The following is a 26937-nucleotide window of genomic DNA, read 5'->3' on the forward strand; positions in this document are numbered from 1 at the left end:
CGTTTGGAATAGAGACGACATAAATTGCATGCAATTAGAACACGATTGATTTTCGACATGTCTGTTTCATTTATTCAATATTTCGTATCATGCAACATAAATAAATCATGGGTTGATATAGTTTACCTCCTTGAACTTATTTTCTTCATTAAAATAAGTGAATTGCTATCCGAAGTCCAAAACCGATCCGCAAAAGAATTAAACACAAAGTCGCCCGAGTTATCTTCCCCTGGAAAAAGATAATTTTACCGATTTCATCAGTTAGAATTTGTAAAATGAAGTGTTTACTTGTTTTTCTATCAATAACCGTGTGTTTGGTTGACCATGGTTACAGTAATAAGTATAGCGAGGAGTCAAATAAGAATTGGCACGAGGAAGAAATACGACCATTCAGAATGAACAAGATAAACCTGCTGTGGGAGAAAGCAAAAAAGGTGGGCGTATCCCCAGGGTAGTTTTAATAGCGACAGTAGGCCATAGAGCATAGAAATGGTTCCACTACTAATGTCTTCCGTCTTGCGCCAGCCACAGTAGTGGACCGTCCTAAGGCCTTCCTTTGAGCAAGTTTTGTAGTCAACTGACTACAAAACAGTTACTGGCCTATAACTCCCTTAATTTCCTGACTCCATAGCCTACTCAGTAGTGTAATATCTAAATCTACTGCCAGGAATAAGGCAGGGTTCTTGCACAGTAGATCTGAATAAACGTGTGTGTATCTTAAAATTCCTTAATTATTATTTTAACTAATAAATGTCTCCACAGAAACAGTCTTATTTAGCTTCAAAGATTGCAACAGCTACCGTCACATCCACCATTTACCACAAATACTGCATGAAAAGTCCCCTCGACGTGATGTAATCCACAGAATACAACAATATTATCAAGTTCAATGAGTCCTTTTAATTACCATCAATACAATAATTTATAGTCAACAAATGGTTGTACTGCATACAAGCGTACATACAAAGTGGAGCGAAGTAGGTAGACGAAAGTTATGTTATATGGTACGTCACTGAAAACAAAATGAAGTACGATATAACAACTATAATGTATAATAAACTACTATACATAACATTAAACATTTAAAATGATTTATGGTTGATTGACAATAATTAACTTATGTTCATAAAAAATGACGATAAAATAAATCGTGGCACAGTCACTTTAAACTTAGACTAGTGTAGTGCCGTACTAGGCAAATGCGAATGACATTTTGAACAATATAATAAACATAAAAACATCGTTACTTTGAGTCATAGATCCGCTATAGTATTAGGCTAAGTCTTACCATATGATGCCGAATTAAAATCAGTTTTATTTTATTTCCCGAAGGTGAAATAAAGTTGCCTCATGCAGGGAATTTTCTCACACACGTGAATTCTAGAAGTTTTATCCAAGACATCCGTTTTAGTCAGCTGATCGCTAGCGCGGTCGCTGATTGGATAAAAGACCGATGACTCATGTACACAATATAACTACAATTAAAGTGACAAAGTTAAAGGGACATGTACATGAAATAAAGTTATTGAAAACGAGTCGGTTTATTTATTTGCCGACCACAACGTGATGTTTGTACAACAGTGGGTTTATCTGTTGTTTTAGTTTTATCAACCGCAACGCGGTTACAATATCTTAATTTAATTTTAAAATAAGAGTAGGCTAGGCCTAAACTGAAGCACCTAGATTTCCAACCTCATAGTCCACTGCATGCATATTCCCATCTTTATTAGCCCAGCTAGTTCCGGAAAGTAGGATGTTAAACCCCAATTCCTTTCATTATAGATTTAGTGAATGTTTCATTATTATTAAATGTTTTAGAAGCTGGAAGGAAACAGATTAGCAGATCTTTATGCTGATTTAAAATTACACGATAAATTGGAAGGAAAATTAAAGAAATTGAAATCAGATGATATGGATAAAGATGGTCTTCAAGAAGCTGATGTTCTCGTCCGATTTAGAAGTAATGATTTTGATAATTTTTCTCCGCTATAAGATCACCCTAATTTGATGGTTTGTTCTTCAGGATGACCTGTTTAAATTTTGCTTATTTCTTTGTTCGATCCCTGCATTGGCCGAGAATTAAGTTCATCGGGATTTTCCGGCGTGGTTTCCGGCTGTCTAGTCGTGCGCGTAAAAGATCCCTTGGCCATTGGAATTTGATACAAGAGTAGGCCATAGTGCCGCTGCCTGGGTAAAATTTCCCTCATAGCACACTTTATGGTGTATGTACGTCTTCATTAGCCCAGTAGGAGCAGAACAATAGTATATCAAACCCCATTTCATTTCATTTATTATTTCTTCAGCAAAAAGAGAGAGAGAGAGAGAAATAGGGTTTAACATCTACTCGACACAAGCTAGGTCATTTTGGGACTAACATATGATTTAATTTTATTTCAATAATTCGCTCGCGCGTAGGGGTCTTTAGCAGTGGGAGGAAACCGGAGGACCCGGAGAAAACCCACGAGGTTGAACAGGCGACCCTACTCCTTGTCATGTACAACCGGGGATTCGAAACCACGCCAGTTGACTCAATGACAGGCTTTATAATAAAGCGCGCGCACGCTAACCATTCGGCCGTCCATCCCCTCATTCAGCAAAAAGACTAATTTTAAAACCAAAAGTTCTTGTTTGCACTAAATCTGATTAAAATACCGGGCCCTTATTCACGAAAACTTAAACTAAGATACAATCGAAATTTTAAGAAATACTGCAATTCGATTGGCTGACCAATATGCAAATTGGATATATGCAAATTGATTTTATTGGTCATCCAATCGAATTGCAGTATTTCTTAAAATTTCGATTGTATCTTACATGTAGTTTAAGTTTTCGTGAATAAGGGCCCAGATCTATATTTTGTTTCGTTTATTTATACTTTTGATGGTCTACACCCTACTATAGTGAAGACAAGTAAAACTACACTAGGATCTGGAAGAGTTATTTTATAACCTTCATTCTGGTTGATGTGAGGGATTAGCCAATGAAATGATCTATTGCAGCGAGCACTTGGCATGCGATGCACGGAACTGTCGGTATCCTCACTGATTAGTTAATCAATTGTCTGACATCATAGATTCAAAAGCCACTTGTATGACCTCTGATGCAACCTTCCACTACAACCGGTCAGATCTTCATATAGTAGAGGCCAACGAAATATAGATCAGATTGCCTGTGACCAAACAGTTATGTGTTTTATGCCACTTGTATAATATATAACATTACCAGGCCTGACAAAGCCTGACATTGTGTGTGACAGGTCCCTTATTTCCAGGCTTGAGTCCATTCCTTTTTTAGATACAAAAAAAGCGTTTCTTGAAACTACTCTTAGAGAAATACATGTAATGGTATATAAAAAAATTACATTAAAAAAAGAAATAAACACATTTTTTTTGTTAATATTTTCAAATCTTCAGGCCATATTAATATCATATATATATTTATTGTTTTTTTTCTAGATATAGTCTTTAAATATAGCTTACAAGATTTTTTCCCCGTTGAGGATCCTGCTTGGTTAAATGATGTTCCTACTAATGACAAATCATGGCCATTTTTCTCAGACAAAAAGTTAGAAAAAATATGGAAAGCAGCATCGCTTTCTGACTTTTCAGGTGAGTGAACAATGTGAAATCTTTTATCGGCAATGGGAAATATGATGTAAGTTTTGTATATTGGAGGTGGAAGTGGGTGTCCGAATGGTTAGCACGTCCATGCTGTATCATATGGTCTGTCATTGAGTCAACTGGTGTGGTTTCGATTCCCTGGTTGTACGTGACAAGGAGTAGAGTCGCCTATCCAACCTCGTGGGTTTTCTTCTGGGACCTCCAGTTTCTTCCCACTGCTAAAGACCCCTACACGCAAGCGAACTATTGAAATAAAATTGAACCATGTGTTAGTCCCGAAATAACCTAGTTTGTGTGTCTCTCTCTGTGTATATTGGAGACAAACAAGAGGGATTTTTTTATGGTCTATGTCTGATGCGAGACTCAGGTGTCACATCCTTGTAATGAAATGGGCTTAACCGTTAAACGACATGCTATGATTATGAATGAAATTTTGACGGCTTGCTCTTCATCAAGCTCGGTTTTATTTATCTGTACGCCGAGTAGATAGATATCATGCTCATAGCACACTGCAGGTTTTTTATTATTTACTGTTGTATTTGAAATCGAAATAAAGAGTAGCCAAAAGTTCGCTCATAACACACTGCAGGGAGTTTTATTTGGAAGATGATTGAACATAATGCACAGGTATCAACACTCAGCAAACCTCAGCAGATTCCAGTACCCTAGCTCTAGCCTCGGTAAATTCCGGGATTACCAGTGGCGTTGCCCATGACAACGCCTTTGAAGAATGTTTTATCATACAAATATTTCAAAGTCTGAAGCTGTTTTACTTTCAAGTTTATCCGATTTTTTTCAAACAAGGACAACTTTGCACTGAAAATTCTACACACTCTGCGAACGACGCAATTTTGAGAACTTAGTTTTAGAAGCGGCAAGTTTTCCAGCAAGTGGCGCATCACAATTGTATAGGCGTAGGTACATATGACTTACCGTCATACAGCTGAGGCTAGATGTAGAGTAACGAAATCTGCCGAGGTTTGCCGAGTGAAGTTTTTATTGTTGTATAAAGGGAAATAACTCAGATGTCGGTCATTGTTTTTTAGAGGATGAACTGGATAAATTACGTGACGAATTTAGACATCAACAGATGAAAATTGATGAATTGAATGCCCTAAAAGATCAAGTTGAAGGTACGGTAAATATTTGTTATATGCCCACATTGAAAAGTTGTTGTATCTGGTCATCACTGTGTCCGTTGGTTGGTTGGTCCGACACCCACAATTGCTTGGGGTGGGTTGGCTGATCATAAGGTCTTTAATTCAGTCAAGTGTCGGGATTTCGATTCCCCACATGTACATGACAAGGATTAATGTCGCCTATCCAACCTCATGGGTTTTCACTGGGTCCTCTGGTTTCCTCCTGCTGTTAAAGATCACTACGCTCAAGTGAATTGTTGAATTAAAATTTAACCATGTGTTAGTCCCCAAATGACCTAGTTTGTGTCGAGTGGGCGATCAACGATATTTCTCTCTCTCTCATGAGCGGTTTGTTGTCGCTCGATGGATTTGTTGTTCTGGATGGTCCAGGTTGCTAAAGAGTTAACTTAATTAACCATATTTATATAATTTCAGATATTAACGACAATACAATCCATAATAATAAAAATGGTGGGAATGATTTCCCTTCAGCAAGCGATAAGAAGACTGCGATGAAAGATACTAATCGTGCCATTAAGGAGGGTTATATACGATTACAGAATATGATGGAGAAAACTAAAGATGGGGTGGACTTTAAAGATCCACGTGTATACCAGCTGTGGGCCCTCGTTAAAAAAGCCAATTTATCTCAAGAAGAGATGGAATCTTTTAGGGTATGTTCTTTCAGTTTTCTATTGGGGGTGTTGCATAGTCGAATGGTTAGCACGTGGGTGCTGTATCATTAGGTCTGTCATTGAATCAACTGGTGTGGTTTCGATTCCCAGGTTGTACGTTTCCTCCCACTGCTAAAGACCCCTACGCGGAAGCGAATGGTAGGAAAAAAAATGGAACTAGTCCCGAAATGACCTAGTCTGTGTCGAGTGGACGTTAAACCATTTCTCTCTCTATAGCCATTCCTTGTAAGTATGAGAGTCACGGTGGCTCAGTGAGTAAGATGCTGCCTTGCTAGCCTGAAGGTTGTGAAAGTTCAATCCTGGTCTTGGCGAAGAAGCTTTGTGATTTTACAGCGTGGTTTCTCCTTGCCAGTGGTGCAGGATGGAGAGCCTGACAAGGACAGCTGTCTTGTCATTCGGATGGGATGAAAAGCCAGGGTCCCGTGTACATATTGTTGTGTACGTAAAAAGATTCCTTGGCAGTTAGAATTCAATGTAAGAGTAGGGTATAGCGCAAGCGTATTATTGAAATAAAATTGAACTATATATTAGTCCTGAAATGTCGAGTGGACGCTAAACCCCATCTCATTTCATTTCGATTATGTTAAAATTATGGTGGCCCAATGGTTAATACGGGCACGTTACATCATAAGGTCTGTCATTGAGTTAAGTGGCGAGGTTGTGATTCCCCACTTGTACGTGACAAGGACATTGCAATAAAATTGAACCATATGTTAGTCCCGAAATGACCTAGATTGTGTCTTAAACCCTCTCTGTCTCTCTCTGTCTCTCTCTCTACATGGGTCCTTACAGTATGTATTTTGTATTTCGTAGGAAGAATTACGTCATTTTGAACATCGGATAGAAAAACATGAATATATGCAAGGTCAAGTTGAACTGTCTAAGTTAGGTTTAGAAGACGAAGTTAAAGATGGCCGATATCCACAAAAACATCTCGACTTAGAAGAAAAGGCGAAACAATATAAACATAAGGTAAATAGTTTCAAGTATTATTTTCATGCACCAGTTCTATGAGGGCCTGCTCTAATACAGTCTGATTAAGATACAGATCTATATTTCGTTTCGTTTTTTATACTTTCGATTAACCAATCAGCGTCGATGTTTCTAGTGGGTTACCCACAACAGACTGTTTCATTGGCTAATCCCTCACATCATCCACAACGCTGGTTATAAAACAACTCTTCCAGATCCTAGTGTAGTAATAACAAGTTAAACAAATTTTTGAACGAAACGAAACGAAATAGGATCTGTATTTTAATCCAATTGACTCCAATATGAGACAAAGAGAATGAAATGAAATGGGGTTAAACATCTTAATTTCCTGCATCAGTTGTTGTAATGAAAATGGAAATACGCCATTCAGTACGTTATGAGGGAAATTTTGCCCAGATTGTGGCGTGTATAGTTTTTCAGGTATTTCAGGGTATTACAACAACTCCATGGGAACCCAACATGATTAATTCTGAGTTACGATATTTTCATGCATATTTTAGGAACCAATTGGTATACGAGAAACAGGGATAGGTTTTTCACCCGAATATGTGTTAGGAAATAATTAGGAAATTTGAGTTTAAATTTTCTTCTTTCAATAATTCATTCAGAATTTCAACTTGTTATATGTATAGGTTTTTAGCGAATACGTATTTAGATTTCAAAAAAGTAAAAAATCTGCCTTGTTTATCAATAATTTATTTTTATTTTTTGATTTATTTTCAGATGAAGAAACTCCATATTGATTTACAGAATCGTGTGAATAAAGTAATCCAGCGACACACAGAATTATAACCCAATCAGAATTAAAGTCATCCAGACATTAGCCCCAAAATTATAACACTTCCATTATTAAAATGATCCAGAGATTGACTCCAAAATTAGAACACTTCCATCATGAAAATGATCTAGACATTGGCCCCGAAACTAGAACACTTGGCGTGAGGTGCACAGAACTGTGGGTTACCCACTAGAAACATCAACGCTGATTGGTTAATCAAATGCCTGATATCATAGGGTCAAAAGCCGTTCTTATTACCTCTGATCTTCATGTAGTGTAGGTCATTGAAAGTATAAAAAAAACAAAATGAAACATAGATCTGTATTTTAATCAGATTGTTGTACGAAAAAATGATAAAAAAAATTATTTGTCAATGCTTTGGAACACCATTGCTGTGGCCTTATCCATACCTGTATTAATGAATATTTTTAATGTTTGTTTGTGTGTATAAAAGTTTGTGTTTTTTTTATTTTTCATGTATATGATTAATTAGGGTGAAAGTTTGTTTTATTGCATGATATTTATATTAACAAATGTATGTGAAATTATTGGTGGTTTATCTATACTAATATTTGTGACTGTCGTTTTTTTGTCTGTCTGTCTGTCTGTCTGTTCAGGGTTGGTGGCTACACTAGGGTTGACCTGAGGCTAAGGGGTGTAACATGGCTTGATAGGAGACGGTCCTGCACATTTTAGCACATATGATGTCATATTTGGATTGTGGGTTGGGGTTAGGGTTAGGACAGGCAGATTTCGTCAAAGTCTCAAGATGTTAACAGGGCTAACCCTGGACCAAGCCTAACCGTTACCCTAACTCTAACCTGGGATCCACATATGACATTAGATGTGCAGGACCTTCTCCGATCTAGCGTTCTGTGTTTGCGCGGGGTGGGGGAGGGGGTGGGGGCGAATGGTCAGCGTTTGTGCACTGTATCATAAGGTTTGTCATTGATTCAACTTGCGTGGTTTCGATTCCCCGGTTGTACTTGACAAGGAGTAGGGTCGTTTGTCCAACCTCGTGGGTTTTCTCCGGATCCTCTGGTTTCCTCCCACAGCTAATTATTGAATTAAAATTGAACCATATGTTAGTCCCAAAATGACCTAGTTTGTGCAAGTGGACCTTAAACCCTATTTCTCTCCCTCTCTCTCCGGCTTGGTAGCAATTCCGGTTTCGAAGTTATGCTACCCCCGGTTCCTGTCTTTACTCGTGCTAACCCAGGTCAACTGCTAGTATTATATTATTTGTCTGAGTGGTTTCATATATTAAAGATACATTATGGGAGATTAGATAAAGAGCTGGTAGTTCTCACTACTAGATACTATAAAGGGAATTTGCTGAAAATTTAAGTCAAATTGTTCCACTATGAACCGAGATTTTAGCGATTGAATTTTCGGCCTAGCCTCGATCATCATTACTAAAGTCGGTAGAATAAAAAACATAGTCTTGGTTATCCATTTCATGATTAAATTATGAATGGAACCTAATCCAATAAACATCGCAGGCTAGCGATGCCATCGAGAGTTGATTATGGTCTGGATAAGTTAATTAATGTCTAATTAATAATTTATATAACATTTCAGGCCTAAAGAAAGACATGTAATAGACAGATTTAGCTCTTGTATAATGTATGTTTAACTGAAAGTGTCTAGTCATGTATTGGTTGACAGAAGGCCTCTATCTAGGCATTATTTCTCTCGTAGCACACTGTAATACAGTAGCCTACTTTAGATGATTGTAAATTATTTTAAAATTGTAATCTCATGTTATATAGATCTAGATATTTATATGTTTTATAAAATATACATTCCTGATAAAACTAATGGGTTTCTTGTATTTTGTAACGATGTTGAAATGATTTTCAAATGTTTGTTAAATGGGCATTAGCCTGGATCATCATTACTAAAGTCGGCAAGATGAAAAAAAACAAAGTCTTGATTATCCATTTTGACCTTAAATCATCCATGATAAAATGTATTCAAATCCAGTAAATATCGCAGGCTAGCAATGGCATCGAGAGTTGATTATGGTCTGAATAAGTTTAGATAACATTTCAGGCCTAAAGAAAGCCATACAGTAGGCGGATTTAGCTCTTGCATAATGTATGTTCAAATGAAGGTTAACTATAATTATATATTCTTTATACAGTTATCAGACCCACGTAATGTCTACCATTCATGGAGTCTATGGGCCCAAGAATATCAAAGTTCAAGATTGAAATCGGCAATTATGCATAATTTTTTTTATTGTTCCTTTGAAGCTTATATAAGTATATACAAAAGTTTTCGCTTTCTGGCAATCTGCTAGTGAATCATCTAGATTTGGAAAGGAGAGGGAGGGGGACAATAAAGGTCTCCCCCCCCCCCCCAGCACATGTTTTTCCTCTCAAGGGCCCCTGTTACAGAAAACACATTCAAAACAAGTTTTGCTGAAATTGTTCAAGGATTCCAAGTATTTTACTCTACTACATAGGCCTTGATAGCTTAAATTATATCAAGTATCGGAGAGTTTTTCCTGATATTTCGTCTCGTAAATATACAGAAAGCGTCCAAATATAACCTTATTTGACTTTGCAATTCAGAAAGATTTGTAGGGAAGAAGGGCTGAAAAATAATGACCAAGACAGTTTCCTCGGAGGTATGGTTTTGCCGCCGAAAGGCCACTCCATGCCCAATCACCGGAAATTTAACTTCCCGAGAAACTGGTGAATGAAAAAATGCCACACTAGACACTGTTTATTATTACACTGATTTTAAATATTTTAATTTACGTGCAATTTGCAATGTCAGAAATATGTCGTAGTTATAGACGTTTTTATCGAATTGCTAAGTCGATTTACATTTGGTGGAGATGACATGTGACAGGCAGTATGATCGATTTCATTTAGCCTACTTTGATGAGTTCGTTAAATGCGCCGATAAGCTGTAAACAATTCTTGTGGCTGGACGTAGTTGAAAAACAATCGGTTGCCATGCAAGATACGCCCATATTTTGCAAGAGATGGACAGAGCTAGAACGAGCTAAAAAGTTTCATTGTGACCTCTATAGTGTCCACAAGCTAAAAATGTGATTTTTCGTACAATCAGCAGTGAAGTTTAGATCCGATACATGCCAATATCGAACGGAACCGAGATCTTTTGGAGATATTTCAAGTTTCATCAAAATCGGATAAGAATTGTTACTTGTAGATTGTCCGAACGGACAGAGCCGGCGACAATATACATCCACGTGAAAATGTGGGCTTATAAAAACATGTGATTACCCGATCAAATCGGTGATTTGTGGTAATCGCTTCGGGAATTGGTGTCGATAAATTTGTTGATCAGAAGAATCAATGATTTAAATGGACATTAAAGATGAAAATTTGATTGAAGGCAAATCACTTTGACTAAAGACCCCTACCCACGAGCGAATTATTGAAATATAGTTGAAACACATTTTAGTCCCGAAATGATCTAGTTTGTGTCGAGTGAACGTTAAACTCTCTCTCTCTCTCTCTCCGGTTGGGGTTTTATCTTAGTGCACACTACTAGATTAATAATATATTATTATCTTAACGTTGTGTAGCCGCTAGATAGAAATAGTTTTATCCGTAGAATTATATGTTTTACTGTATGCATACGTGAAGATATTAGCGGTGCTCACTACAAGATATATTATTATCTCGACGTTAGATATAGCCGCTAGTACAGAAATAATTTCATCAGCTTGCTTAGAAACACAATTCCGCTTCGTGGTCCTCCCTAATAAGCAAAATATATATGTTTGGAAAGCTTTTAACGGTTTATTAGGGAGGACCGTGTAGCGGAACTTCACGCTAGAAATTTTGGCTGCAGGCCTATATCAGATCAATAATTGATTTGTACCAAGAATATCACCTTTCACATCTACTCGTACAAAAAGTAATAAAAACGTTCTTTTTAACTTAACATTTTCAACGGGTTGACTTTTTCATTAAGAAGACATTTTTTTGTAAATATTTAATGAACAGAATAAACATTCAAGGTATTTTATTATATCACCTTTCACATTTACTCGTACAAAAGCAATAAAAACGTTTCTTTTAACATTTTTAACGGGTTGACTTTTTCATTTGGAAGACTTTTTTGTAAATATTTAATGAATAGAATAGATATTCGTCGTTTCTCAGACACATCAATATGTAAACGCTGTGGTCCAAAATGTCTATAGATTCATGGCTAAACCCATTTCATTGTATAGATCTCAATGCAGTAACTAATAAACGGCTTCCGACTCTTGTAAGAAATATTAAAAATAACATACAATTGAATAACTAAATATTGGCCGGTAATAATAGGAACCTAACAACTACACGCACAAGATATTTGGCTGAATGGTAAAATATACGAAGAATTATCGTAAAGCTCATTCATACCCAGTTTTCTCAGCCTATCCGAAGATTTCTTACAATTTTTCGAACCTTTTTATAGACCCACCAAAATCGATTATCACGCCATTGGCCCATATTATGTGTTTTTGAATATTGGTGGCTATCTTATGGCGTTTATTTGATACGTATGAACCGCTTTGTGTTGTATACACGTGTATTTTATCTATGTATTGTATACACGTGTATTTTATCTATGTGTTGTATACACGTGTATTTTATCTGTGTGTTGTATACACGTGTATTTTATCAGTGTTGTATATACGTGTATTTTATCTATGTGTTGTATACACGTGTATTTTATCTATGTGTTGTATACACGTGTATTTTATCTGTGTGTTTTACACACGTGTATTTTATCTATGTGTTGTATACAAGTGTATTTTATCTATGTGTTGTATACACGTGTATTTTATCTGTGTGTTGTATACACGTGTATTTTATCAGTGTTGTATACACGTGTATTTTATCTATGTGTTGTATACACGTGTATTTTATCTGTGTGTTGTATACACGTGTATTTTATCAGTGTTGTATACACGTGTATTTTATCAGTGTTGTATATACGTGTATTTTATCAGTGTTGTATACACGTGTATTTTATCAGTGTTGTATATAAATGTATTTTATCAGTGTTGTATATACGTGTATTTTATCAGTGTTATATATACGTGTATTTTATCTATGTGTTGTATACACGTGTATTTTATCTATGTGTTGTATACACGTGTATTTTATCTATGTGTTGTATATACGTGTATTTTATCTATGTGTTGTGTACACGTGTATTTTATCTGTGTGTTTTACACACGTGTATTTTATCTATGTGTTGTATACACGTGTATTTTATCTATGTGTTGTATACACGTGTATTTTATCTGTGTGTTGTATACACGTGTATTTTATCTATGTGTTGTATACACGTGTATTTTATCTATGTGTTGTATACACGTGTATTTTACATAATTATTTTAATAAATGTATTATGTGTATTTTGTCTAAATGTACTTGTAAATGCATGCGTGCTGCCTGTAATGAAGTAAACATCTGATATTATTTTTTATAAGAAAAACGGGAAAAGCTAAGAAAAACAACTTTATAATTGTTAAAAACATTCGTTACTGATTATAACCTCGCGATTACGTTCTTTTTGACGGCTATATTATGAATATTGATTATCGATTTCGGGGACACTATACAAAATGGTTGACGAAGTTTGTAGTTGTACCGTTCTGGGTGATTTTAGAACCTGTCAGTGACGTCACAATAAAACAACATCGGTTGACATACTTCAGAAATATAGCTTCCATCTGTATTTTTGTGTAGATTAATTGTGTCCATGAAGCGGTTGTTGAGGAAGTTGGATTAAAGACCTATTGAGTCCCGGTATAAAAACATGCCGAGAAGGTAATTGTGATGTTGTTATTAAGTTTAACGTCCTACTTTTCTCCACTAACAGAAATAATGAAGACCATCATACACGGGGTATGAAGAACACTTGGTCGGACAGCGACACTGTGGCCTACTCGTATTTCGAATTCAAACTGTCAAGAGTTCTATTACGTGTGCACACCAACGTGTACGCGGTACCTTTGATTTTTGTACCTTCCGAACGGCTAGACGCCCTTCATTGCTCAGTCCGCATTCCTACACCACTGGCAACGGAGCCGCGTTGGGTCGTTGAGTAAGACTCCAGCTTGCTAACCTTGATATCCCATCATCGATCCCGGTGTTGGCCCAGTAAGTTTCTTGTGATTTTTCTGCCAAGGAGACGCGTGATTCGTTCGGATTTGACAAAAACCCTAGGTCTCATTCACACATTGGCGTGCACGTAAAAGAACCATAGGCAGTTTGTTAAGCTAGGGGTTTCGTGAAATACCTGTAATCCCTAAAATATTCAGAGGTTTAATGCAATCCTTAAGATATTTAGAGGTTTCAGTAACAAACACAATATTATTCTCCAGGAATGTTTTCATTAAATTACCGGAGAAAAATGGGCGTGTGTTTTGGATAAGGAATCGAATCGGGGAAATAATCTTAGCATTGATGATTAGAAATAGAGGAACATTGGCTCACGGAAATAGAATATGGCTTACGTCGAATGAAACGCGTACCGGTACATATAGTTGTCTGAATCCATACATGTTGAAATGAGTTATGCCCCCTTTGTTGTCTTGATTGTCAAAACGTCACTTAATACGTCAGTGATAAATATATATAAATGCACTGGATTGGGAATACCCAAATGAAAGAAGTGTGTTATTTATTGTAGCCTACTGAAGAAAGAATGAAAAAACACAGAAACAAGTGAATATAATAATAAGTTTTTGGCTGACAGACTGAATCACAAAGATGAACATGTGTGACAGTATCTCCTCTAAAATCGGACAATTCCGAAAGGCTAATTGTGAAAGTGGGTAAGAATACGAGATTTATATTGTGTCCTCGATCTGCCGGTGTATATAATATTTAATAAGGAACATGAAACTAATTAGTAGTAGTTGTATTGGAGATTTCTGGTCTCCATGTTGGCCATGCTTGTAATTCCCGGAGATAATATAATAGAGTAACATCTAATTTGTTTGATTCTGTAATGTCCTATTCTATACTAATACTAATAGAGTGTTATAGGCTAACAATAGTAACCCATTCTTATACCTCATTAATATTCATTAGTTCCACCAATTCCTTATATATAAGTATGTTACTATATAAGAGCCGACATCAATAAAGCGGACGTAAAATACAACTAACTCATCATAAAGCTTAGCAGATTATATTATAATAGCAGGCGTGCCTTTGTCTTATTTTATATAGAAGCTATTACAGATTCCTAGAAATGGTACCAGTACCACTTCTCTTGTCTGAAGATGGGGTTTGAAGCTACACATATATCTGCAATTTCTTGAATTAAAAAAAAAAACAACCATATCATATTTTTCTTGAAAACAGCAATTTATTTTTGTCATTTATTCATTTTTCTCAATATAAGGTACCGGTATAATATTCCCGCCTGATACCACTTACGGCTAGCCCCTGGATCCATTCATTTAATCTGATATATCTGTCTGTGATTTCTGTACATGACAAGCAGTATAGGGTCAGCTGTCTAATCTCGTGGGTTTTCTTCAGGACCTCCGGTTTCCTCCCGCTGTTAAAGACCCCTACGCGCAAGCAAATTATTGAAATAAAATTGAACCGTGTGTTTTAGTCCCAAAACCGGAGGACCCAGAGATAACCCTCAAGGTTGGAACGGCGACCCTACTCCTTTTCACATACAAGCAGGGAATCAAAACCACGCTACTTGATTCAATGACAGACCTTATGATCTAATCCGCACCAACCAACCAACCAATACTTTAATTGAGAATCTTTTACATGTTTTTATTACAGGTTAATGAACAAACGTGCTGCTCCTGGTCAGGCATATGTACCAACGGATGTAGAACACGTAGCTAATGTAGTCACACATGGGGTAATATATTATTTTTACTGGTATATTATTTTTTTAATCTTAGGCCTCCCAACTATCGTGCGATGCATTACGATAGGATTGTCCCTATTGAGTCCTCGATCTGGTTTGTACAGAAACGTTCGGATACATTTCAATACAATATATGATAAGACCTGATAGGATCACCACGATTACTCCACAATTAGAACCACGATCTGGTACATGCAGATATGTCCAGATACGATCCACACGATTGCCACGACTGACCTCAATATATGATACGACCTGTTAGGATTCCCCTTGATTAAATCCACGATTTCAATCGCAGCTCGAATCATGATAGTGGCCACCTAGCATAAAGTAATGATAATCTAAATTTTATTCACAGGCACCTGTCACAGACATTGTCAAGTTCAGATTATCACATAACGTACATATTATAATATAAATGTTCTGTGATAATTTGTGACTGACAAAGTCTGTAAGTAACAGATGCCTATAATATCATTAATAGTTTTTATTTATTGTCTGATGTGTAATGGGGGGGTTCGATGGCCGAATGGTTAGCTTGTGCGTTCTGTATCATAAGGTCTGTTCTTGTGTCAACTGGCGTGATTTTGATTCCCCAGTTGTATATGACAAGGAGTAGGGTCGTCTGTCCAACCTCGTGGGTTTTCTCTGGGTCCTCCGGTTTCCTCCCATTGCTAAAATTGAACCATATTTTAGTCCCAAAATGACCTAGTTTGTGTCGAGTGGACGTTAAATCCTATTTCTCTCTCTCTCTCGTCGTCTGTGTTGAAGCCAAACACTCACAGAACATTTTTTTTCCACGCAGCACCAATCAGCAGTCACATTTTGAAATCACCTGATTTTATGTGGTAGTAGCAATTACGTACGTTAATGTACATGTGTATGCATCTTTGAGCAGTTCTCTATTGTTCGAGCTAAAATATTCTTTCGTTTGTGGGACTATGTTCGTTGTCTGAGGTGATTTTATGTGGCACTAGACCTATTGTTTCGAACTTAAACATTAGTTCGTCTGCTTTGCCATGTTCGTGGTCTAAAATATTTGTTTAGTGTTTTTGTTCGTCGACATAAATGTTCGATCGTAGGCTTTACATATTTGTTAAATTTGAAACCGTGTTTCTATTGATATATTGTTATATATTATATTATATTATAGATATGGATATTACCCAGTTTAATCTGTGATATATTATAGGTATAGGTATTACCTAGTTTAATCTGTGGTATATTATATTATAGGTATGGGTATTACCCAGTTTAATCTGTGGTATATGGATGTTATATCTGGCGAGTACATCAGCTCAATATATAACAGCTTTAGTCTATGGAGCAGCATTATGGTCACTATTTACTGTCTCAACTACATTTCATACTATTTCATATACTGGAAAATGCTCGTAAGTTGTAAACTTTTTGAAAACAATATTTTTATCAAGTTAATGGATGGATATTGAAATGAGATCTGTCTATCCGTGGTGGTTTATTGAAATAATTTGTGATAATTTGACTTTCTCAGTTCAATAATATTTGTGTTTCTATGGAAACAAATTTTTCAGACCTTTTGGTATGCAATTATATATTGGAGCACATCTCAGGAACCATTCAAAGACATCTTTAACCTGCACATCCTTTTCCTTTATATAGGCCCCTCATGGATATCTTTGAATATAAATCAATGATTGGTTTTTTTTTGTTGCTTATTTCAGAAGTTTAAAGAATTTTTTTCATATTGGTGATCGAGCCGTTATTTATCTATTTATAGCCGCCTCCTATACCCCGTGGTAAGATATACTTGTTATAGACCCTCATGGAATTATGGTCATGTTTTGTCGTCACCCCCGTCAGTCGTCCATACTTTCTTCTGAACACTTTATATACTACTGTCTTCATCCGTTCTGTACGAAATTTATATGCATTATTCAATTGTTCTTAATTCAAGGGTGGTTGGATGGCCGAATGGTTAGTGCGTCCACGTTGTATCATAGGGTCTGTCATTGAGTCAACTTGTATGGTTTTGATTCCCCTGTTGTACGTGACAGGTAGCAGGGCCGCCTGTTCAACCTCGTGGGTTTTCTCTGGGTCCTCCAGTTTCCTCCTACTGCTAAAGACCCCTATGCTCAAGCGAATTATTGAATTAAAATTGAACCATGTGTTGGTCCCGAAATGACCTAGTTTGTATCGAGTGGACGATAAATCCGATCTCTCTCTTTCACTTCTTGGGTTTTCTGCAGGTACTTCTGTTTCCTCAAACTTATAAAGATGTGTGAGTTAGTTGTATTTTACGTCCGCTTTCACTGAGGTGATATCGCAGACAAACTTAAAAAGATCCCTGTGTGCACTGCAAGTTATATAGGCCTACCGTTGTCTTAGTCTCAAAATTACCTGGTTTATGTTGATTGGGCGATTACCCCCAGATCCACTCCCTCTGTAGTATATAACAATAGATAATGCACAAAATTAAGACACTGTAATATGTAACGTACAGAATAGTCCGATTGAGTAATTAGAAATTTTCCCCTTACAGTCACATCTAATCATAGGCGTTTTTACGAGAAACCGATTAGGGCTAATCGATTTGCATTTCCTTTCCAAACAAATTTACGGCAAAAATTAGCCTAATCGGTTGCACCTAATTGTTGTATTTACCACGACGATTTGCCAAATCGATTATGCAAATCTTCCAACTTGCTCGCCTGCCGGATTGACGATTTGATTTCCAAGATGGCGTTCCAAACAAGGGACACGACGTGTCCGACGTTAGATCATTTTCTTTTGAATTTCACGTTAAAATATGAATATTATGGACATTTCTAATAAAAATACGGGGCATTTGGGGACAGTCAACTGGTACAACTTTTCGTTTTTATTTTTGGGTGGTGTCGCCAAGAACATAATAAAGAAAAGTGATTTTTTTAAACATTTTTCCTCAATTCTTCAGTCTTCAGCCATCTTGGGAGGTAACTCATTGCGTTTACGAGAACCGATTCGAATACCAACTCGAGACCTATGTCTTTGTACAAAACGAGATAGGTAATCAAAACCGATTTGTTTTCTTGTAAAAACTCCTCATTTCATGGAAAAATACTCCATGCCAAAGACATGGAGTGCCCTCTGTGAAATGTAACAGAGTTATCTCCCATGTACTGTTAATTTTGTTATTTAACAGGTTATGTTTAAAAGATTTGGGTAATTGGGGTATATCAGTATTATGGCTAGTGTGGATTCTGGCAATATTAGGTATAATATACCAATACACCTTCCATGAAAAGTAAGTTATTTAATATCAATAATTAAAAAAGCCTGAGGATCTGATGGCCGAATGGTTAGCATGTGCGCGTTGTATCATAAGGTCTGTCATTGAGTCAACTGGCATGGTTTTGATTCCTCAGTTGTACGTGACAAGGAGTAGGGCCGCCTGTTTAACCTTGTACGTTTTCTCCGGGTCCTCTGGTTTCCTCCCGCTGCTAAATATCCCTACACGCAATTGAAATAAAATTGGACCATATGTTAGTCCCGAAATGACTTAGTTTGTGTTGAATGACCGTTAAACCCCATTTCTGGCCTGGCAAAGAACAGGATCTAGTTGTCAAGTTGAGAAATCTGATTAAAATACAGATTTATATTTCGTTTTTTTTTTATATATACTTTAAATGGCCTACACTACATGAAGATATAACCGGTTGTAGTGTAAGGTTGCGTCAGGGGTCATATGAGCGGCTTTTGACCCTATGATGTCAGACATTGATTAATCAATCAGTGTTTATGTTTCTAGTGGTTTACCCACAGTTCCGTGCCAAGAACTCCCCAAAATAGTCCGTTTCATTGACTAATCCTTCACTTCAACTAGAATGCCCGCAATATAACAACTCTTCCAGATACTAGTGTAGTAAAGACAAGTAAAACAAAATTGTGAACTATAAAAAACGAAACGAAATAGGATCTGTGTTTTAATAAGATTGGAAATGAAATGAAGTCTGTTTTTGTTTGAATTTCAGATATAAAATGTTGGAATTATTATTTTATCTGGTTATAGGTGTTTGTCCTGCTACGGTAGCATTTGCTATGGTATGTATTTATATACAGCCCACTAGTGGGATTTATTTTAGGGTTTGGGGGTTAACGGGGGAAGTCCCTTGTCGAGTTATAAGTGTACTTAACTCTCGACTAGAAGGTCACAGGTTTGAATCCCAGTGTACGTCAAGATGATTTTTGGTGATTTTAAACGATTTTTACTAATTTTTAAGCAAAGATTTGATATTGAATGAATGTGAAAGAAATTAGTGCTAAATACACAAGATTAAATGATACTTGGGTTACAGTGCTAGAATATTGCAATATTGATTTCTATCATGGGGAATAATTGTTTGAATGATATTTATTAATAAGGACATAATCTATTTGATAACGTCTTGTGAAATCTTGTTAAAACATTGCAGTTTAACAAACTATAGTAATTGTTATTCTATAAAAGTGTGTTATTTGATCGTGGGAAAGCCTGATTTCCAAGTTATATTGCCTGTAGGCGGCAGGTAACAAGGGAAATGTGTCTTGGTCATTTGACATTCTGTGTACACATTGGTATTTTATTGTGGCAAGAAAAAGAAAACAGTTTCATTCTTTTTTAAAGATGCATTCTGTAACCACCATTATGTAAGAGCTAAATCTGCCTATTGCAGGTCTATATTTTGACTTCATATGTTATATAAACTATTAATTAGACACTTATTTACATAACAAATCTATAATCAACTCTCTAGACCATCGGATGGTCGTGATTTTTAATGGATTGAAACATGATCGCCATTTAATAATTTAACTTAAAATGGATAATTGAGACTTTGTTTATTGTCATACTAATGGTAGGCCTTTATGACAATCGAGACTATATTGTGAAAACTTTAAACTTCAAACACTCATAATTTCATTCAGAATAAAGTAATTTGACTGAAATTTTCAATATATTCATTTTTCATTATCTATTTCTGAACTATTAAAGCAAAAACTGTCAGCTCTTTATCTGAAATTATCAATATATTCATTTTTTCATTATCTTTTTCTGAATTATTAAATGAATGAATGAAATATGATTTAGTGGCATGTCAGTACCAACCGGACTATAATTCGCCATATGAACTATTAAAGCAAAATCTGTCAGCTCTTTATCTAAATCTTAGATAATGTATCTTTAATATATTTGTATTGTATTTTATTACAGAAAGAAGGATCAGGCCTAACAGAGTTATGTCTAGGTGGAGCCACCTATATTGTAGGTGTTGTATTTTTTAAAGCTGATGGAACGATACCCTTTGCTCACGCTATATGGCATTGCTTTGTATTGGTCGGATCGATGGTTCATTATTATGCCGTTTGTACACATTTACTAGGAAGCAGAAGTTTGGATTCAACCCGTGCCTTCGCTACCGAATTATAAAAACACTGTATCCCGCCAATTGTGTATTTTCAGATAATATTTATTATTTTTTCAGGGCTTGTTCCACGCTAAAATGTACTCGTATTTATTGTTATTTAATATTTCATTAAAGCGAGAATTTCATATTTTCTAAGAAAGTCAAAACATAATTATTTCTATGTCTTTTGCTCAAAAGGTTGTCAACTCACTATTATACGATTATAGGTTATCTTTCTCACACTTAAAAATCATTCACCCTAGAAATAATAACAATTACCTCCCTTGTTTTTCTATTCCCCCATGGAATAGCTATCTTCAAACGTTTGAATTTGAAGTTGAAAATGATATTTTTGCCAATTTCTCAACTGGCAATAGTGAATTATAGGATTAATAGGATTATTCTTTAACAAGGTAGGACTGTTTATAGATACCATCTATTTAAAGGCTTTATTTTAATACATTTTAAAAATATAACTTAAAAATATGAAATTATCGCTTTAAGAAAACAAAACTTTCAATGAGCCTCTCGGCTTTGAATCCATCGGATCAAAAAGGAGGCCCATCAATAGATTTTAGCAAACACTTATAGGTGGCACTGGCTTGTTTTTATATCGTCTGCAGATAATGACAAACGTTAAACTTTCAGTTTATCATATCTTTGTAAATACTGAAAGGAATTGAACCACTTCTGGACTGGTATGTGACAAGGAGTAGGGTCGCCTGTACAACCTCGTGGGTTTGGTCCGGGTCCTCCATAATCTCGCACTGCTAAAGACCCCTATGTGAAAGCGAATTATTGAAATAAAATTGAACCATACACTGTATGTTAGTCCCGAAATGACCTAGTTTGTGTCGAGTGGATGTTAAACCCTATCTCTCTCTCTCTCTCTCTACTTGTGGACTGATATTCCTGATAGAGATTCAAATTCCACAATACAGAAGTTTACAAGAGACTCAATTTCACAATCCCAAAATGATGGCTTTAGATACATTCAACTATAGTTCAAGAATTTAATACAACAGAAACTGTTCGCTTTATAATACTTGGAAACAAATGAGAAATGGCCAAGTGTTCAGTATTTAACTCCTGGTTGATCAACCATCCTTGTTTAAGAGGAATCTGTGTAAAATGTCAGATTTTAAAGAATTCACAATAATCCCAAGTTCTTGCTGAATTAAACTCATTTTTGAGAGGTTGCTAACTGTGTAAAATAAGCTCATTCCATGACACCTGTTACTTCAGTTTAATCTTAATTCTCCTAATACACAGGACACAATTCTCCTAATACCCAGGACACAATTCTCCCAATACACACGACACAATTGTTCCAATACACAGGACACATTTCTCCTAATACCCAGGACACAATTCTCCTAATACAGAGGACACAATTCTCCCAATACACCGGACACAATTCTAATACACCGGACACAATTCTCCTAATACACAGTTCTTCTAATACCCAGGACACAATTCTTCTAATACACAGTTCTCTTAATACACAGGACAGGACATGACACATAATTCTAATATTCAGGACACAATTCTCCTAATACACAAGAAACACTCTCCTAATAATATAATACACAATTCTTCTAATACATGGGACACAATTCTCATAATGCACGGGACACAATGGTCTTAATACACAGGACAGGACACAATTGACACAATGGTCTTAATACACAATTTGTAAAGTAATTATCCTATCTTCATTACCTGGTTGCAGCATAAATGTAGGACATTAAACTCAATTCATTCAAGTCATGTTTTAATTCCCGTCGTCATGATGGACCCCTCAAGGTGTAAATCTGACCCCGATGAGGATACTGTAAAAGTAATCTTGTATATTTATTTAAATGTAATTAATGTACATTGTGTTGTTTGTGTATATTTTGGGTGTGTTGTAATTTGTGATGAATTTATTGTAAAAGGCATATTTAAATTGTAGACAGCAACTGGGTGCACTTTTACCCCGTGGGTTTTCTCCTGGTCCTCCGGTTTCCTCCCACTGCTAAAGACCCCTACGCGCAAGCGAATTATTGAAATAAAATTGAACCATATGTTTGTCCCAAAATGACCATTCGGCCATCCAACCCCCCCTTGCCATAAAGAGCAATTATTTTGAAACCTAAAAAATTTGTATTAAAGATGCATTATGTAACAAGAACGTAGCTCTTTGTCGAAATCTTACATTGACAAGTAAATATTGAGATATATGTATATGGTCACGTGTCCATGTTGGCGTGCGCGTTAAAGAACGGCCAGCAGAAAAGTATGACATTAAATTAAACCCTATTTCATTTTTAAACTACAGAAGTTCTATGGTCTTGTTATGCACCAGACATCATATCTTGGTATCACTGGGAGTGTAACGTGTTAAAAACATGACACCGTGATAATACAGAATATCAGTTTGTCCGAGAAATGTTACAAAAACTTGTTGGTTAAAACATAAACTTCTTACAATTTTATACCAACTTTTTTATTTTATTCTATTCATTTGTTTGCCTAGATATTTTTGCGTATTTAAGTATGGATCGATTAGATTCTATTCCCAAAAGGATAACAATATATAGTTAAGAGTGCATATATTTATATATCAATTGCTCAAAATATCATGTATTACCCCCTGTAGCTTCTACATGCCAAGCCAAATTAAATGTTTTTATATTCTATTTTGTTGGTTTTTATTTTTTAATTACTTTTGTCGGAACTAGAGGTTGAGAGTATAAAATGTCTACACTGGGCTGGGGGATCAGAGTATAAAATGAATTCATACTGCCTACACTGGGAGATCAGAGTATAAATTCAATTACTTCTGCCCACTTTGGACTAATTTGGTGGGTTCCCGTGTACATATTGGCGTGCATGTAAAAGATCCCTTGGCAGTTGGAATTCGATATAAGAGTAGGCCGTAGCGCCTCTTCCTGGGCAAAATTTCCCTCATAGCACACTGTATGGCGTATGCCCGTCTTCATTAGCCCAGTTTAGGTGCAGAACAGTTGAACGTTAAATCCCATTTCATTTCATTTCTATCTCATGGTGTATAGAGCAGCCTGATCTGATGGTGAGACGAGTGGTTCGTAACAAATTGATATAAGTGATAAGAGAGGCTATGAAGACTTGGACAGGTAGGTCTCTCATCCTTCGGTTATGTGATATTTATAGCACGGCTTTCATGAGTTAACAGGTTTAAACATCGCGGCCGTAGGTTGGGATGTTAAACCTGTTAACGAATGAAGCGTGCTATAAATGACTTGTAACATTGACATCTGCTTAACATGCTTATTGTTCATGCACAGAAAAGCCACCCCACTTCTCTGTATGATTTCTACTAAAACTAGCGTAAACCAGCAAAAGTATGTAATAACATTGAACATTTCTAGTTATTGCACAGTTAAGCTCCACCCAATCTACTAGAGGGAAAACAATCTGATTTCCCGTCCATGTTAGAAGTGTCTTTGTTGAATGAGTGGTTTCTTTTCAACCAGATCGTCTGTGGACCGATTTGATTCTATCTCTTGTAAATGAGAGAATAAAGATTTTAGCCGGGATAATATCTTCTGTCAAAGTGGGATTGATTCCAAGACAAAAACGGGAATCATGACCAACCGATTTGATCAAAAAAATTAGCCATAACGAGATCGTAAGCAGAGATAGAGATACTATAAGAGATAAGAGTGGCTTTGCAGAAGAACCAATTTTAAGCACTTTTATCCTAAAAATCAACCAAGGGAACTAACCCAGCTGTCTTTCCCACTATCCTCAATTTGCCAACATCGTATTCCAAAATCTTTGTCATATCTTGTGACCCTCTAATATATTTTAGCTGTCTACAGTCCTGGAGAAAGAATCCCTATACCGCCCACCCATAATCATAGATTATCAAAATATACATATAATATAACTAAAATGAAAGAAGCCTAAATAACTTCTGTTGGGGGGGGGGGGGAAGGGAATGGCGTTCAGACAACTGTCACGGTTTCGATTCCCTGGTTGTACGTGACAAGGAGTAGGGTCTGCTGTCCAACCTCGTGGGTTTTCTCTGGGTCCTCCGGTTTCCTCCCACTTCTTAAGACCCCCTACGGGCAAGTGCATCATTGAAAAACCAGCGGCTGCCAGGCAGGATACGCCCACATTTTCGAGAGATGGATAGAGAACAAGCTAACAAGAAAGTGATTTTTCCTACTATCAAGGGCCATAATTCAGGAAATTACAATTCAATATGCGCAAATATCGAAAGGAACTGAGATCTTTGTGTTATAAACTTACATTTCAAGTTTCAACAAAATCGGATAAAAATTGTGACGTCTATAGGGTCCACAACCTTGATATACCGTATTTTTACGCTATTTGAGAACGAACGACGGCCATTTTGTCTGTCAATTTTAGGTTGATTTTCACGAAATTCGAATTCAGTCGTCCTTAGGGTGTAACAGTGATATAATAATACAGTTTTTTAAATTGGATAACAATTATGACCTCTATAGGGTCCACAAGCTAAAAACGTGATTTTTCGAAGTGTCGATCCAATACATGCCAATATCGAAAGGAACCAAGATCTTTTGGAGATAAACCTATATTTCAAGTTTCGTCAAAATCGGATAAGAATTGTGACCTGTAGAGTGTCCACAAACAAATTGTGGATGGACGGACGGACGTCCGGACGGACAGGGGCGACGACAATATACGTCCACATGAAAATGTGGGCGTATAAAAATTGAACCATGTGTTAGTTCCGAAATGACCTAGTTTGCGTCGAATGGACAATAAACCCCATTTCTCTCTCTCTTTCCGTTGGGCACACAATGACAGCTGGGGCATACACTTGGTGAACATGTAACTTGAAATTTGAAAACAAGTCTGAATTAAATAATAAAACATAATTAATATTATTATATAAAATTTGGCACACATTAACAATAAGTTATCAATAACAAAATAAATATTTCCCAAAAAATTATTTACATATTAATTAGGTATGTAAATTTTTCAAATTACATTTTCTTGAAACTTGAAATGAATCATATTATATATAAAATTATATATCAATAACAAAATAAATATTTCCCAAAAAATTATTTACATATTAATTAGGTATGTAAATTTTTCAAATTACATTTTCTTGAAACTTGAAATGAATCATATTATATATAAAATACTGAGTAAAATTTGGCATTAGATTGTAATTAGGAATGTAAAATATTTCTAAATATACGTTTTTTTTACAATCTGATTAAAATACACATCTATATTTCGTTTCGTTTTTTTATACTTTTGATGATCTCTACTACATTAAAATCTGACCAGTTGTAGTGGGAGGTTGTGTCAGAGGTCATACAAGTGGCTCTTGACCCTATGATATCAGACATTTGATTAACCAATCAGCGTTGACGTTTCTAGCAGGATACCCACAGTTCTGTGCAACTCTCGCCGTAACAGACCGTTTCATTGGCAAATCCCTTACATCTTCCAGAACGTGGGTTATATAACAACTCTTCCAGATTGTAGTGTAGTAAAGACAAGTAAAACGAAATTTTGAACTATAAAAAACGAAACAAAATAGGATCTGTGTTTTAATCAGATTGGTTTTCTTACGAGGTTGTGGTATATTCAAAAGACCGTTTATGACCAATGAACAACATTTAGAATCACATTCTATAAAATATTGAGTAAAGTTTGGCGTTAATAATTAAATTATGATATAAATATATATGTTTAATTTCTATCACTTCATTCATCCGTCACTCGGCCATTAAAGCAGCTTCTATTGCAGCATCAGCACCGGCTGAGATAGAATCTTCATCTTTCTGTAAATATACAAATACATTACAAAACATTTGAAAATTTTTTACTATTCAATGACAGAATTTAATCTGGGTTTTTTCTTTGTTGTATCATAAGGTCTGTCAATGAGTCAAGTGGCAGAGTTTCGAATTCCCGCTTGTACATGACAAGGAGAAGGATCGGCCTGTCCGACCTCATAGGTTTTCCCCGGGTTCTCCAGTTTCCTCCCACTGCTAAAGACCTCTATGTGTAGGCAAATTATCGATATAAGGTTGAACCACATGTTAGTCCCAAAAGGACCTAGTCTGTGTCGAGTGGAATTTAAACCCCATTAAAAAAAGAAAAAAAAGGAAACCAAAGCACCAAGAAGAAGCCCTCCTCCTTGTCATGTATAAATTTGGTATCGAATCCCCCCAACTTGACAGACCAGATAGATGAGATTAAATGAAATGAAATGGGTTTTAACGTCCTACTGTTCTGCTCTGAACATACAGTGTGCTATGAGGGAAATTTTACCTGGACAGCAGCACTATGGCCTACTCTGATATCGAATTCCAACTGTCAAGGGATCTTTTACGTGCATACCAATGTGTACACAGGACCTTGGTTGTTCGTCCCATCCGA

The 26937-nt window shown here is 36.1% G+C and overlaps 2 protein-coding genes across 2 annotated transcripts; both read left to right on the forward strand.

Moving 5' to 3' along the window:
* The first annotated feature begins 191 nt into the window (after window positions 1-191).
* Window positions 192-7251, forward strand: LOC126810124 (alpha-2-macroglobulin receptor-associated protein). Its single transcript, XM_050535108.2, has 7 exons — window positions 192-434; window positions 1819-1960; window positions 3456-3608; window positions 4667-4753; window positions 5195-5433; window positions 6268-6426; window positions 7171-7251. Exons 1-7 carry the CDS (start codon window positions 276-278, stop codon window positions 7237-7239), a joined length of 1008 nt encoding a protein of 335 aa, XP_050391065.1. The 5' UTR covers window positions 192-275; the 3' UTR covers window positions 7240-7251.
* A 6557-nt stretch (window positions 7252-13808) lies between these two features.
* LOC126810135 (monocyte to macrophage differentiation factor 2) lies at window positions 13809-23199 on the forward strand. Its single transcript, XM_050535125.1, has 7 exons — window positions 13809-14048; window positions 15025-15106; window positions 16352-16509; window positions 16819-16893; window positions 18279-18380; window positions 19108-19177; window positions 20328-23199. Exons 1-7 carry the CDS (start codon window positions 13984-13986, stop codon window positions 20541-20543), a joined length of 768 nt encoding a protein of 255 aa, XP_050391082.1. The 5' UTR covers window positions 13809-13983; the 3' UTR covers window positions 20544-23199.
* The last annotated feature ends 3738 nt before the right edge of the window (window positions 23200-26937 follow it).

The sequence above is a fragment of the Patella vulgata genome, chromosome 2 (genome assembly GCF_932274485.2).
Source record: "Patella vulgata chromosome 2, xgPatVulg1.2, whole genome shotgun sequence".
NCBI classification, from domain to species: Eukaryota; Metazoa; Mollusca; class Gastropoda; family Patellidae; genus Patella; species Patella vulgata.

Bases quoted from the DNA above. Each gene is read 5' to 3' on its own strand.
- LOC126810124 (XM_050535108.2), top strand. From the start codon at position 276: ATGAAGTGTTTACTTGTTTTTCTATCAATAACCGTGTGTTTGGTTGAC. The intron at 3,609-4,666 runs GTGAGTGAACAA...ATTGTTTTTTAG, and splicing joins ATCGCTTTCTGACTTTTCAG to AGGATGAACTGGATAAATTA. The intron at 5,434-6,267 runs GTATGTTCTTTC...TGTATTTCGTAG, and splicing joins AAGAGATGGAATCTTTTAGG to GAAGAATTACGTCATTTTGA.
- LOC126810135 (XM_050535125.1), top strand. From the start codon at position 13,984: ATGAACATGTGTGACAGTATCTCCTCTAAAATCGGACAATTCCGAAAG. The intron at 14,049-15,024 runs GTAAGAATACGA...TTTTTATTACAG, and splicing joins AAGGCTAATTGTGAAAGTGG to GTTAATGAACAAACGTGCTG. The intron at 15,107-16,351 runs GTAATATATTAT...ATTATATTATAG, and splicing joins CTAATGTAGTCACACATGGG to GTATGGGTATTACCCAGTTT.